Source organism: Numenius arquata, chromosome 6 (assembly GCF_964106895.1).
Source record: "Numenius arquata chromosome 6, bNumArq3.hap1.1, whole genome shotgun sequence".
In the NCBI taxonomy this organism is placed as follows: Eukaryota; Metazoa; Chordata; class Aves; order Charadriiformes; family Scolopacidae; genus Numenius; species Numenius arquata.
Genome location: NC_133581.1, coordinates 67,517,747 through 67,532,730, shown reverse-complemented (window position 1 = coordinate 67,532,730; position 14,984 = coordinate 67,517,747). Strand labels below are relative to the sequence as shown.

General features: G+C 47.4%; 1 protein-coding gene across 2 annotated transcripts in view; it reads right to left on the bottom strand.

The window, feature by feature from the left end:
* Window positions 1-14,984, bottom strand: part of NIN (ninein) — a 58,087-nt gene that overhangs the window by 18,464 nt on the left and 24,639 nt on the right. For both annotated transcript variants that reach the window (XM_074150061.1, XM_074150062.1), the window contains exons 6-17: window positions 14,479-14,625; window positions 13,346-13,513; window positions 12,190-12,326; window positions 10,379-10,519; window positions 10,027-10,201; window positions 8,918-9,028; window positions 7,844-7,933; window positions 5,970-6,123; window positions 5,562-5,683; window positions 4,401-4,927; window positions 1,611-3,650; window positions 313-438 (exon numbers count right to left, since the gene is read on the bottom strand). In XM_074150061.1, the coding sequence (XP_074006162.1) occupies window positions 313-438; window positions 1,611-3,650; window positions 4,401-4,927; window positions 5,562-5,683; window positions 5,970-6,123; window positions 7,844-7,933; window positions 8,918-9,028; window positions 10,027-10,201; window positions 10,379-10,519; window positions 12,190-12,326; window positions 13,346-13,513; window positions 14,479-14,625 (3,938 nt within the window). The remainder of the gene's footprint in view (window positions 1-312; window positions 439-1,610; window positions 3,651-4,400; window positions 4,928-5,561; window positions 5,684-5,969; window positions 6,124-7,843; window positions 7,934-8,917; window positions 9,029-10,026; window positions 10,202-10,378; window positions 10,520-12,189; window positions 12,327-13,345; window positions 13,514-14,478; window positions 14,626-14,984) is intronic.

Genomic DNA, 14,984 nt, shown 5'->3' with positions numbered 1-14,984 from the left:
GGTCAGCTCCTAAGTAGGTCCTGTGTTTGTATGTGTTACTGGGTCATCTGAACACCTACAGTCATGTTACTGGGTCATCTGAACACCTACAGTCATGCCCCTGCTTTGGCTTTAGAACAAGCTGGGGCAGGTAAAAAAGGACAAGGAATAGACTGTCAACCAGCTAGATTTCCGATGGCACCATGAAACAAGCCCATTTTGAGTTTTGTAGAGTATCTAACACACGGAGGAGCCTTGAGAGAAGGGATGTAACCATCGTGTCCTCACCGCAGCGAGAGCCTGAAGTGGTACGTGCCCCCATTGAATTCTTACCGCATTTCTTCTCGGGATCCATTCAGCTCCCTCAGTTTCAGGCTGGAAGCGCTGCCTTCCTCATTTAATAAAGTCACTTCGTTTTTCAGAATGGCATTTTCTTCTCTGAGCTTCTCGGCTTCACATCTGCGGCAGAGAGACGAGACGAGTGAAAACTGTTTCTGTGGATCATCTAGGCCCACAGGGAGAAAAAATTACCAAAGCCTAAACTATTTGTAATATTTCGAAACAAAGCTACAATTGACTTACGTCTGAGCTGTGTACGTATTTTACATTTCGTTTAGTGCTTCCCAGGTGACTGAAAAAAGGGGCTTTTTGTGCATGTTTTTGTAGAGTTAAAAATCAAAGATACCCAGTAAAGGTTTCACGCTACTGTTGTACTGTACCTTTCAGTCCTTATACTTAAAAATAACGTAACTTTAAACAGCTTAACACCACAATATGCAGATTTCTAGGAGGGCGAGCTGTTTCCCCAGCTGTTTCTAGAGTCCAGCACGTTGGGAACAGCAGCCTTTTCTGTCCTGAGGTGACTGTAGAGAAATAACTTAACCGTGGTGTAGTGCCTGAAAAAACAATTTCCTGCAGGAAGCTGGTGCTGAGCAATAATTAAGCCGCTTGTAGCCACTTTTATGACCTCCAAAAAAAAAAAAAAATCCTTGCTGAAATGCAGCAGTTAAAAACAAGTAGGTAACCTATTATGTTCTCTGTGTTATAATGGTATTCACCACGTCAACACACCTGATGGATTCCTAACACTAAGTGCTCCTGCTGGGAAAAAAAGTTACTGTAATTCTCTAGGATTAACTTAAATATTGAGAAAAACAGAAGCACTTTTAGCATTCCAAGTAACATTCCGTACTAGAAATGAGTGAACCGAGTGAAGAGATGAGATTAGTAAAAGCTAAAAGCACTCTGGAAGTGTTACCGTAGTATTTTGGACATAAAAATACAGGTATTTTTTTGAGGTACCACAGACTACACACTGGGAAGGCGACAACATCCACAGACAGAACAGCTGGCTGGTTGCTCCTGTTTCACCATTCACATCAGGCCACGCTCAGAGAGGAGTTAAGTCACACACATTTTATTTCAGCCGTCGTTATCCACGATTAATCAGCCCGCTTGCTAGTCGTTAGAGTCCAAGGCACAGTGTTTTCTAACCAAAGTTAAACTACAGCAGTTAAGGGCAGGCAGGCGCAGCTAGGAAGCCAGGAGTGGGGCGCTAGGTTAGTTTCTAAGCAGCACGTTTGATTACCGTGGGGCCGGCACGGTTTTTCCCCCACAAAAGCGTACGTTACCTCAAAAGATCAACTTTTTGCTGCAGCTCGGCGCACGTGCTCTGCAAGCCGTGCGTCGCTGTATTCCTCTCCCCTTTCTCTTCCTGGAAATACGTGTCATTCAGGTCAACCAAAGCAGCGACTTTCCACCTTCTGTTGGGCTCTTGCAGCTCCCTCTTTTCCAACGACCCCCTGCTGTGGCTTTGGGAAAGCTCTTCTTGCTGACCTGTAAAGGCAGCAGCATGTTCTCCCAGCTTCCCAAGCTTCTCACCGTGCGCCGCTACGTTTCCTTGAGCGTCTTGTTCTTGGGCATCTTCCAATTCTTTGACTTTTTGGAGGAGCTGCGCGTTTTCCTCTCTATGCTTAATACCTCCCGGTTTACTTCCTTCTAGTTTGCAGTGAAGGCTTCTCAGCTTACGCAGGTTATCTTCTAGTGCTTTGTTTTTTTCGACTAACATCATAATTTCGGATTTCAGATCCTCGTTTTCTACCTGAATTTCCTCTTGCAGTGACAGGACTTCAGCCTGTGCCATTAATCTCTCTTCTAACTCTTCGACCCTTTTCCAAAGCTGAGCTATTACGCTTTTCAGGTCACCACTTGTTGACCCAGCATCATGATCGAGCTGGAGAGAGGCTTCACTCAGTTCTTCAGCCTTCTTAAGCTCAACCTGCAGCTTCAAAGCATCAGAAACAAACCCTTTATTTTGGGGAGCCATTCTGCGATTTAGCAGGTGAACCTTCTGCTGTTTAACATCGTTGTGTAGCGTTTTTGGCCTGGGTACTACTCTCTCCAGAGTTTTCTCAAGATCTCTCTTTTTTTGCAGCAGAGGCACCCGAGAACGCAGCTCTTGGTTGTTGTCACAATCCTGATGGCCACCAGCTTCCAGCCCTGCTTTACTTCCATGCATCCGACACGCCTGCACCTTGAGTGCGTGACCGTCTGCTTTAACACACAGGTTCTCCGAATCTGAATCATTCTCAGTCATTTCTTCCAGGTCTGTAGCATCAGCCTCCAAAAATGGGAGGACGTTCAAATCTGGTCCCTCGTCTGCGTCTTTACAATCGCTGGGCAACCCTTCAAAAAGGGGATCCATTTCATCTGGCAGCTGAGATCCTTCCGAGCTGGACTCGGAGCAGCCAGGACTGGGAGGTCGTGGGGGCTCCTGCTCCGTAGCTTCCAGCCTGTGCTGCAGCCGGACGATCTCAGCAGCCATTCTGACATTCTCCTTCACGGCTTGCTCGTGCACTTTCTGCAGACTTAAGAGGACGTCCGCATCATCTCCCAGAGGCGCCACGCCACGGAAAGAAGCAATTTTGCTCTTTGCTTTTGCATACTCGTTCTCCAGGACCCTATAATGATTTTGCAGTGCAGAAAAACTGTGGGTCTCCCACTGCAATTTCTGTATTTTCTCTTGAAGGTTTGAGATTTCCAAGCTCATCTCGGCCTTTTCTGATTCTGCTCTTACACAAATGTCTTTGTTTAAACTCTCCAAAGCAAGAAGTTTGGAATTGAGGTCTTCTTTCTCTTGCTTATATTCCTTGTCAAGCCTCTCCAGCTTTTGCCTCACCAGCTTCCCGTTCTCCTCCACCATGGATATATGCTCTTCCTTGTTCTTTAGCTCTTGCTCGTGGTCATTTTGGAGTTGGGTTATTTTATCATTCAGCTTTTTTTCTTGCTTCTCAGCAGCGTTCCTCAGGTCTCGCAGCTCCTTCTGAAGCTGCTCTCTCTCGCACACAAGCTTGTTCACTTCCTCCTTGAAGTTCTTCTCTAGGAGATCTTTCTCCAGGGTCAGGGCAGAAGAAAGGGCCTTTTCGTTTGCCAGACTTGCTTTCAATTGCTCCCGAGCTTCAGCAACCTCCTGAGCAATTTCATCCTTTTCAAACTCCCACTGAGATTTCTCCTCTCTCTGCTGTTCGGCAAGTTCATGCAACTCTCGCCGGTAACGTCCTTCCAGATTTTGGATTGTTTCTTCGTATTTATTCACAAGGGTTTGTGTGTCGACAGAAAACTGAGTTTCTGCACGAGATGCTCTTCTGTTATAGTCACTTTCCATTTTTGTCCTAAACATGGTTAACATAATACATTACTAAACTCTGGGCTAACTCAGAAGGAGATTCAAATGGCTTTTTAGGCTGAATAAAACAAGCTGAAAAATTACTTTTTCCACTGAGTTTTAGATGAAGTACTATTTGTTGGGTGTTTATCAGAGCCAAAGTTAAATTTGAGACAATTTTTTGAAGCTTCAAAAATAAAAATCTAATTGCCTTGGAAAAGTGTAACTCATGAAATGTCCTCAAGAAAAGGTTTCATGTACAATATATGGCCTTCTATTCTTGTCATCAAGATTTGTGGGGGCAGATGTTCTTACCCCCATCTCTCCCCGTCACCCCAGGACAATTTCAGTTTCTTTTGACACTCGAGCCTGGCTAAAAGCATTTACCAGCCATCCCTTTACCTCAGAAAAGAACTTTGAAAAGAACTTAAAAAGTACGAAGTGGGGATTTGTAACACACCGGGATCCTGAACAGAGCTCCAATTAATCACGTCTGGTTATGCTTTAACACTATTGTTGCCTCTGGGTGAGCTAAAAATCAATAGAAATATCTGCTTCAGAAAGGTCAGAAGAAAAAGCCCCTGGAAAGCAGCCCGGTGTTCTGGAACAGAACAGGTAACGGCTGTACAATCAGCACACTCGAATCAAGCACAGGGAGTCGTTTCTGCACTAGGTTCACCTTGGTCACCACGCCAAGCCATCAAGGTCAGCGCACACCACCACTGTCCGCCCCCACGCCACCAGCGGTGACACTCACCTTTCCTCCTCCAGGTCCCGCTCGTGCTTCCTCAGCAGCTCTTGCTGGAGCTCTTCCTTCTCCAGGGCGTGCACCTCCGCCATCCTTTTCAGCTGCTCGTGAAAGCCGCGTTCCAGCTCCCCCTTCTCTTCCTGCAGCGTCTGCACTAAAACTCTCATCTTTTCTTCCACCCAGACACCGTTTTGAATCAGTTCTTCCCGTTCTTGGCTGAACTTCTCGTTTACCTGCTCCAGTCTGGCTCTAACATCTTCTTCGTGCTCTTGCCTCAACACTTCTTGGAGATTGGCTTTTTCCTCATCGAAACTCATTTTTAATTTGTTTTTCTCATCATTATATTTACAGTCTAGCTTTTCTTGCTGTTCCCTGAGCACTGCTGCCTCTCCTTGCAGTTCTGCAATTTGATCTTTAAGGCCAGATATTTGTTTTTCCATGACACTCATCTCCTCGGTGTACTTCTTCCTCATGTCCTCTTGCTCCTTTTCACAGTGGATTTTTGTCTCGTCCAGCTGCTTTTCGTAATGGCTCACCTACACAAAGGCAAACAGATCGGATGGGTTCATTTCCTACAGAGCATTCTACAGAGATGCTTTCTCAACATTGCCGTGTTATATATTTCCACATATTCTACAGAATATTTCAATTTACACATAAGCATCTTATATTGACTTCCCTTGTAAAGAATACTGAAGTGCTTAGCTTAACTTCTTACTGGGATAAAGATGATGTTTATGTAGAAGCCAGTGAAATCCATGTTTTTCCATTAAGTGAATTTGTGAAGAGAGAAGCCGCTAACAACTTCTAAGTCTCAAGTCAGTTTTGCAATGTCAAGTGGAATTTTTTTTATTTCACTCATTACTTTTTCAAAACCTTCCTCGAATTAAGAGGCAGATGAGGCCTTTCCTTTTAAAAAGGCTAAGGTGGTGGGTTTGGGTTGGGTTTTTTTGGTTGGTTGGTTTTTTGGGTGGTAGAGCCTCCTAAAGGAGGCTTGATCAGGGAGGGGAACCATAGGACAAGGGGCAACGGCTTTAAATTGAAAGGGGAGATTGAGATGAGATCTCAGGAAGAAGTTCTTTCCTGTGAGAGTGGTGAGACCCTGGCCCAGGTTGCCCAGAGTATGAAGAGGCTGGAAGAGTTGTGAAAGTTTAAGTTGAAAGAGCTTACTGTGTCTTCAAGCTCCTGTTTGAGGTGATGCAGATCCCTGTGGTGTTGCTCCTTCATTTGTTCTATCGCCATTTCTGCCTCTATGCTCATATTTAACGGGTTGCAGTCTTCTGAACCGAGTCCTTTAAAAATAGTAATTACATAGATAGTCTCGAAGTTCGGGGAGATACATTCTCAACAGAATTATTTCATCAATTTAAATTCGTTCAGGCAGCTACTTGCAGCTCTCAAATTCCCATCACGCACACAGACAAGGAACTGCAAACATTAATCTCAGCTTTGAATATAGTCCAGCAGCCTTATTAACGCTAACTAGCGAAACGGAGGTGGGGTTTGAGCCTCCCTGTGAAGGTTTGGGAAAGCTTTTACGTTAATTGCCTCCAAGGTGATCCAGGACATGTGCTTTACCTTGGTCAGGCTCAATACAGATATTGCCATGACTTTTCATATCGATGTCGAACTCTTCCGACAGCGAATTTTTCAGTGAAGGCCTGAGCACTTTGCCTTGGGCTCGGTACTCCTCCAGCTCCGAGTGCAGCTCATCCACCTGGTCCTGCAGCTCCTGAGAGGGGGAGGAAACAGAAGCCTGAGTGAAAGCAACCAAGGCAGCTGAGCATCTCTACATCAACACAGACCCACAACGAGACATTTAGGAGGAAACTCAGGCTGAGAGAGTCGGGGGGGTTCATCCTGGAGAAGGGAAGGCTCCGGGGAGACCTTAGAGCCCCTTCCAGTCCCTAAAGGGGCTCCAGGAGAGATGGGGAGGGACTCTGGATCAGGGAGGGGAGCCATAGGACGAGGGGGAATGGTTTTAAGCTGAAAGAGTGAAGATTTAGATGAGATCTCAGGAAGAAATTCTTTGCTGTGAGGGTGGTGAGACCCTGGCCCAGGTTGCCCAGAGAAGCTGTGGCTGCCCCATCCCTGGAGGGGTTCAAGGCCAGGTTGGACGGGGCTTTGAGCAACCTGGTCTGGTGGGAGGTGTCCCTGCCCAGGGCAGGGGTGGGACTGGATGGTCTTTAAGTTCCCTTCCCACCCAAATCATTCTATGAATTACAATAGGTAAAGACTTGTCAATAATCCTGCCATCATGCGCAGTCATCCTATCTGCAAAACAATGCTCGTCTCCAAGTTCCAACCTTTTGCAATTTACGGAGGTGTTTCTCACTAAAAGAGCAGAACCTTCTTCAGAGTGAGAGCCTGTATATATTCTGCCTCTAAAGCACATCGTGCTCCAGGACCTTTCACTTTACTCCTTCCTACAACCCTTTTCAAACAGCAGCTTAGGAACATTTTCAAACAGTCGAGAAATACCTCCTCAAACACCGCCTACTCGAAAAATCAAAAATCGGAAGCAAAAGATCAAATTAGGAAAGAGATATCCTCATTACTGCATTTACCATCTGGCACTTCTGCTCACTTGCCAGCGGAATATCCCGCCTGTTTGTGCCAAATGCCGCACGCTCGGCTCAATGAACAGCCTTTATTGAGGAAAATGAATCCCTGAATGTGTAAACACACAATTTTGCAGATTTCAGTGGTTCAGAAAGTGAACCTTGAATACCGATTCATATCAGACAATACTAAAAAAAAAAAAAAAAAAAACAAACCAAACCCCACCAACTGCATATTCAAGCAACTTATTATCAAGAAGCACCAATTCAGCAAGTATTTCTAGAGAGTCTTTGCTTTTAAACTGCAACTTCCTAAGAGAGCTACGGTGCTGGTTCAGATGAGACAGCCTTTTGCCAAGGTAGCCCTTTATTGAGCGAGAAGGATCATACGGAACAGACGAGCCGAATGCTCGTAACCGTAGCAGCCATCGGAAAAGAGATCTGTGAACAGATACTTGCGGGGAAGAGAAGACAAGCTTCAGATTTTCACTTTTATTTTAAGAAAATACTGCTGTTTTGGAAACCACCAAAATTTGGATATATCTTATTTCTGCCGTTAGCTCCTGCAACTCTGAATTCAAATTAGGGCAAAGTTTATTTCATAAATCAAAAACCCCTAGTGCACAACTGTGTAAGGAGTTGAGCCTGATGGAGAGCTGGGGGATGAAGGATGATCCATAAACCCTACCCAAGCCCACCCTCGTGGCACCTCATCCTCTTGGCTCAGCCAGTTGCCTCTGTGGCAAGAGCTTCTACCCCCCAAGAACTTGGATTAATGTAGAAAATCCATTACACAGGGAAAATTCCATAGCATTATATTGCTTCTCTGGGCTGCTGTTTGCAGTGAGGGTGTTCTTGGGTGCTGGGTCCCCAGCCCTGGGCTCCACTTACTCTGCACTGTCGCTCGTACTCGCTTCTCATCTGTCCCAGCCTCTCCTCCTGCAGGAAAAACTCCGCGCTGCTGGGATCCAGGTCACCAAACTGAAATGGCACGAATGGGATCCAGTTAATTCTTCCACCAAACCGCCCAGCTCGCCACACCTGGGGCCATCCCGCAGCCTGCGCCCTCTGGTTTTATGTATTTTAAATACAGCAGCTCTGTTTTAGGGGACAATCAGCAACCTCCCCATCAAATACTAGCTGCTGTCTCACCATAGCTCTCATCCTAACTCAGATTTCAGAGCACAGCTTTCTAGTTTAGCAGATGCATATCTCGGTCTGACAAATGATCCCAACTTTAAAGAAGTTTGGAAAACAGATGCTGGTTAAGAATCCCAGTATATGGGCCTTTGTCTGTAGATGTGCACACACTGAAATGCCTTTGGAGAAGCTGATGTTCTGATGAGTTTATTGTTGTCCAAAGAAGCTGTGGCTGCCCCATCCCTGGAGGGGTTCAAGGCCAGGTTGGATGGGGCTTTGAGCAACCTGGTCTGGTGGGAGGTGTCCCTGCCCAGGGCAGGGGGTTGGCACTGGATGGTCTTTAAGGTCCCTTCCAACCCAAACCATTCTATGATTCTATGACTGCAATTCAACCATCATCAGCTGTTCACCTCAATGTTCACCTAAATTCAGCAGATATGTCAGGCAACACCCAACACCTCGTGTGTCATCTGCCCTAGAAAGGATCAGCATCTTGGGTCTATCCAAAACTATGTGCCGGGGGAAAAAAAAAAAATAAATAAAAAAAATCCCTGCAGGGGATTTTGATCTGCAGGATGATCTGCAGGATGATCGCTTCACTGTAAGGCTCCCCACTGTTAGTCAGTATAAAACTACAGCTAAGGTGGAGCATCCTTAATTTCCTTGACTAGAAGTCAGTCAGGCAGTTCATGTCAACAAGGTAGGCTTGATCACATCCGGGTAGGGACCCCAGGAGCCTCCAGCTATTACTTAAGCTGGCAACTCAAGTATAGTAACTGAAAAGCGATTTAATTCTGGAAGCATACTGGGAAAAGGAGTATTTACCTTCTCAGCCAGGACGTTTTCCAAGTTCCTCTGCAGTTTGCTTGCCAAACTTTCGTACTCAGCCAGTTTTTCTCCCGTTTCCAATAGCTCGCTTTCCAGGCGGCTGTTTTCCTGGACCAAACAAACCCCCCCCCACCAACAGCCTCAGCATTTGGAGAAGGAAAACATTAACACGTGGTAACTCATGAGAAAAGACTAATCTCCCAGTCAAGTCAGGGCATGACACTGTTACAAGCTTCAGCCGAAGACAGGAATTTTGAATCCATGCACACACAATCCTTCTTGCCGCAGCAAAACAGCGTGTGTGAATACAGGACTCACAGCCGGCTCAAACCCTGCGCTCCTCTGCTCCTCTCACCTTCCTGCTACAGAAGGAATATTTTACAATTTTATTTTACAATTTTCCTGATGCTCCCAGGACAGCCACCCCCTTCAAAAGCTGCTCGCCTGAACATCTGCAAGGGTGTGTTAGGTCCCCTCTGACCACGAGCGCTTCTAATGTCTATTGTAAGACATCATTACCATTTTTATTTTTTTTTTAAAAACTGAGCAAGAGTTAATGGCATGGTAAGGCAGCGGTCAGATAAGAAAAGTTGTGACTTAAGTGTTTTCTAAAACAAAAAAAATCTAGGAAAAGGATGTGAATCCGTGGGGTCACAGTTGAGTGGTACCATTGCATTAGGCAGCAGATAAATTATCAAAAAGCATAACAGCAAGATTGCTTTAGAGGGTTTGTTTTTTTTGTTTGGTTGGTTTTAATGCAATATTTAAAAACTTTGTGAAAACATATTATCCCCTGGCTGGACAGCCCAACTCCCAGCAGGGCAGACAGCCCATCCGGTAGCCGTACACCCGCAAACTCCACACTTGATGGCAGCAGAGATTTGAACTGGAGCCTTACGGATCCAAGGAGCAACCTATCGAGGTGACCCAAAACCCAATTCTCACGGACACGCCTTTATCTTGCTGCTGAAATTACTTTCAGGCAGCTCCACACGCACTGTGACACATCCTCTCAACAAGGACCACGTTGCGAGCCTCGCTCCCTGCTTCTGAGCATCCTTGACTTTTTGGGGAGGGAAACACCGGCTGCATCGAGGCCCCGTTACCTTCAGGGAAAGGGCCAGGCGGTCCCGCATGTAGTTCTCCTCGGTTTTCAGCTTTTCTATCTCCTGCTCCAGCTCCAGCCGTTGTTTGTTCGCCTGCTGCAGGATTTGCTCCCGCTCTCTCCGGAGCTCGTTCTTTAGGGCTGTGATTCGTTCCTTGTACTCCTCGTCCAGCTTCCTACAAAGGCATCGGAGGTAAGGAGAGCTCATGAGAAGAAGCAGGCAGCAGACACGGCTGCGAGTGAAGCTCGGTGGCAATCAGCCAGCACAAAGCCACCACCTCCGTCACCGAGTCCCCGCAACGCTGTGGCGGCGATGCCGAAGAGGAGGGGGACCACGAACCGCAACACCCTACCTGAGGTTGTACTCGTTCCGGCGCTCAATCGCGGCGTGGTGGTCGTCTACTTCAGAGGCCATCAGGGATTTCAGCTTCTCAGCTTTTTCCAAGTCTGACCGCAGCTTCTCCTTCTCTCTGGCCACCTGGTCAACCCTCTCCCTAGGGTAAGGACAGCCACCCAGATTAGGTTACCCAGCTCCCCCAGAGAAGGTACTTGCAAGGGGCTCAGGGGGAAGAACAGCTTGGAAAGCTCTCCCAGGGTCTTATCAACTGCGTTTAGTCAGTAGATATGAACTTGCACACATAAGTCTGGACACGTCTTGATATCCCCGTAGGTCCTGAGACCTCAACACATGAGCTCCTCAGCTGTGGTCTAGCCCCGTGAATTGCAGCGCTGTGCCATTTTGCCACTTTCTGCCCCATTTACTTGCTCTCATCATTTTATTACCTTTACCCCTTCATCCTTACACTATGCCCAATCTGGTAAGATGTGTTACATCGAGCAGCTTCCTCGATGGGGACTTAGTAACAAATCTTTCCACTGAGCGGATGTAAAAAAGGTTTTTAGATGTGTAGACACACACCGTGGGAAGCCTCATCTGGTAGCCACACAAGTAGGTAACAGGACGTGTGCAGCCTTAATGGCCACCAAAAGTCCCCTGTGATATTGCATGGAGGTTGATGCAGAACTATTTAATTCAAAGATTTACGGTACAAGCCAAACACCACTAACAACTGGAATTTGTGCTCATGGCAGAGGGATGCAACAGTTACCCAACAGGAACGAGCCAACGCAAAAACCGAGGGTACAGCGCGTGGAGCAAGGGTCTCCAGGGTGGGGTAGACAAGATGATCCATTGGTGTGTGGGAAGAAGTCTTTGAGCTTCAGTAGCACGCGTATATAGTTTATAAATTGGAAACATCTCCCTGTATGTATATTTATTGGTCTCCTACACTCTCTCAACAGAGTTCACACGGCAAGTCCAGCGCAAAGTCAAACTATGTTGACTTTCAAATGAAAAAAAGTTGGGGGTGCACGGTGGTTTGGTACCTCACCCACACCCCAACCACACAGCAAAACCTACCTAACGCTACTGCAAGAAACAAGTTAGGATCAAAGGCTCTGCCAACCAAACTGCACCAGCTTCTGTCTTAAGTTTTGCATTCCTTGGCCACCAGTGACCACTGCAGATCACAGTGACCATTTCCAGACCACAGAGTGGGGCTGGAAACAGCCTGCTGCTGTGATTTATTAAATTTTTTTAAAGTATATTTTTCTGCAGTACTTGGGTTTGAGTGTTTCACACATGAAAAATGAGACTGGAAAGTTTCGGACCAAGCTAATGGAGAACCTAACCTTCCAGCGAAATGGCAGCACCACACCAAAACCCCTCAGAGAAGTGCTATGAACCACCATCAATCAGCTCCTACTTAATCAAAGAATCATAGAATGGTTTGGGTTGGAAGGGACCTTAAAGATCATCCAGTTCCACCCCCCTGCCCTGGGCAGGGACACCTCCCACCAGACCAGGTTGCTCAAAGCCCCATCCAACCTGGCCTTGAACTCCTCCAGGGATGGGGCAGCCACAGCTTCTCTGGGCAACCTGGGCCAGGCTCTCACCACCCTCACAGGAAGGAATTTCTTCCTGAGATCTCATCTCCATCTCCCCTCTTTCAGTGTAACAAACCCTTCCCCCTCGTCCTATGGCTCCCCTCCCTGATCCAGAGTCCCTCCCCAGCTTTCCTGGAGCCCCTTGAGGGACTGGAAGCTCCTGCTTGGCCAAACAGAGAGGGAGAAAGCGGCAGAACTGGGGGTCCCGGTGACTTACAGCAAGTGTCGGATCTCAGTTTTGAAGCTCGCCAGGGCTGCCTGGTGGACTCCATTCTTGGTTATTAAGAGCTCGTTTTCTAGTGCCAGTGTCAGCTCTGTCAGGTTCACCTTCCCATCCAAGCTGAAATCCAAAGCCTGCAAAACACCGCATCGTTAGAGCGGAACGAGCTTTCCTGCCCTGCAGGAGCCCAGAGACATTTCTACACGAAGTGACAGAAGAAAATGAGGAGGCTCAGAAGAGCTCTTTGCTTGCTGATTAATCTGTCACAAATGCCTTTGGGGCAATAAACCAGACATCTCTGCCACCTTCCTACGTTGAAGAGCTGCTGCCAGCTGTGGAGATGGAAAACGTCCTGGTTGTGCTGCAAGACCAACAGGAAATTAAGCCCACGCCTGATTAAAAGTATTAATTCTCTACGGGACCAGCCTTTTTACGTATTCAAATGCCACAAGAAAGTGGTTGAAGATGTTCATGTTAAACAAAACCAGCTCTTGCAATAGAGACAACACAGAAGGAACCTTGTAGGGGGTGTTTGGTAGCAAGGATCCTACTTGTTTGGAAGCAAGTTACCATCAGCACATTCTCATCATTTCCTTCAGCCTGACTCTGAATCCGCAATTAAAAGCCAAGAGATCTGCCGGGAACCCAGCGATGCTCTCAGAACACATGTGAAATTGTCTTCTCCCATCCACAGCTTCCAGCGAGACAGACGGGGATGGAGTTTAATTCAGGTATCTCATTTGCCACCCCCATTACCCTTTTACTCCGTGTAATAAACCACTAATTACGAGGCAGGGTTTCAGGTGCTGCCCTCCTCCTCAGCACCAGCAATAATTCAGGTCACACCAGTGCTAAAAGGTTTGCAGGTGCAGCTATTCGGCGAGGTAAAGGAACTAAATTGCTTTCTACAAATATAGGTGACCTCTTCGAGCCACGCTGGAAGTCATATTACATTTTTATCATTAACTTCTGCCTCTCTGGGATGCACCATCATTTCAATAAAGGAAATTATCGGAAATTTCCCAGCACGGTTAGAATCCTCGCTAGCACTGGGATGTTTAAAGTAGGGGCGAAATAACTCAGCAGTAGTCCAGCACCCAATACCGGGGAAATAAAACAACGAAGGAAACAAAAGGGGTGAGAGGTTGGTTACCTTCAGGATCTCCTGGCTGTTCTCTATGCCCTCCTGGTGCCAGCAGTCGAGGACACCCTCCACGCAGCCGTAGCCCATCCCGTCGTCCAGGCTGGAGAAGAGGCAGAAGCCGATGGTGCTGGGCATGGCCGAGGGGGTGGTCGTGCGCCTCCCGCTCTCATCGAAGGACTGCGGGGAGAGGGTGCGATGGGGCAGGGGCAGAGCCAGGCATCTGGCCACCCCGCGACGGGAAAGGCTTATAAATGTAATTTCGCTAACAGTTGCTCTGGAGATTAAGGATTAAGGTCTGCTTTTCCTTACTGCCAAGCAAATACCCGGCGGGAGCGCCGCTGCTGACCTCACAGCACCGCGGCGCAACCAGGCACTTTGGATTTAAAATAAATCCGAGGAAAAACAGTTTCAGAGCTGTCCTCAATGCTCCAAAAGTGTTTTCCACTGTCCATTCTTGGTTTCAAGCATCACCTCCCCTAAAAAGCCTGGAGGGAGCATACGCACAGGTGTTTTTGCTATAGCCCTCAGCTTCCAGGCAAAGACAGGTCATAGATTTCAAACTCACTCTCAAAAAAAAAAGAATTAGAGAAAAAAATTAGAGGGACTTTTTACAAGGCTATTTAGTGATAAGACAAGGGGTAACGGCTTCAAACTGAAAGAGGGGAGATTCAGAGGAGATCTCAGAGAGAAATTCTTGGCTGTGAGGGTGGTGAGAGCCTGGCCCAGGTTGCCCAGAGAAGCTGTGGCTGCCCCATCCCTGGAGGGGTTCAAGGCCAGGCTGGATGGGGCTTTGAGCAACCTGGTCTGGTGGGAGGTGTCCCTGCCCAGGGCAGGGGGTGGAACTGGATGATCTTTAAGGTCCCTTCCAACCTGAACCATTCCATGATTCTATGAAGAGCTGTGGGACCTGCATGCCCTCAGTAGGGGACGGCTGCAGCATCTTCACCCCATCACTCTCACTCGGGGTGGAGGCAGTGGTGCTCACAGGAGCATCCCTGGCTCTGCTGCCTGGCCACCACCTTCAAGGCTGCCCACCACAGGGACAAACACGGAGGAAGAGGAGGAGACAGGGAAGATGAAATTTGCCCAGGACTTCTCCCCTTCCTCCTGCTTTTACCCCAAGATCCACCTCAATTTCTCACCTGCATGGAGAGGTGTCTTTTCAGCTGTCTGTACGGAGTGGACGCCGAGGGTGTCAGTGACTTTCCGTTTTTAAACAAGCCGTAGAAGAAGTCCTCTATGCTCATGGTGCCATCTTGCTCCAGGTTATGGAGCACCTCTTCAAGCACCTGCAAGCGGCAGGGGACAGAAATCACATCTGCTGTTGCCAAAAAACACCGCGGGAATAGTTTGGCACAGCAGAAAACAGCCTATTCCCTATTTGTGCAAGCTCCTGGTCGTCTCATCTTGGACCATTTATCTTGCGAAACAACATGAAAACCCTTGTTTCACTCTGCTCTGGAGACAGGGTGACCTCAGGAACTCAGTGCAAGGTGGAGAGACAGATGCCAAAACCCCAGCAGCTTGAAGCGACCAGGTAAAAAAAACAGTGTGAGACCCTGCGAGGTTATAATAAATCTGTTCTACGCTTCAGGGCAGCCTGCTGTCTGAAAAGCAAGGCCAGCCTTATAAGGACCAGAGATATTAA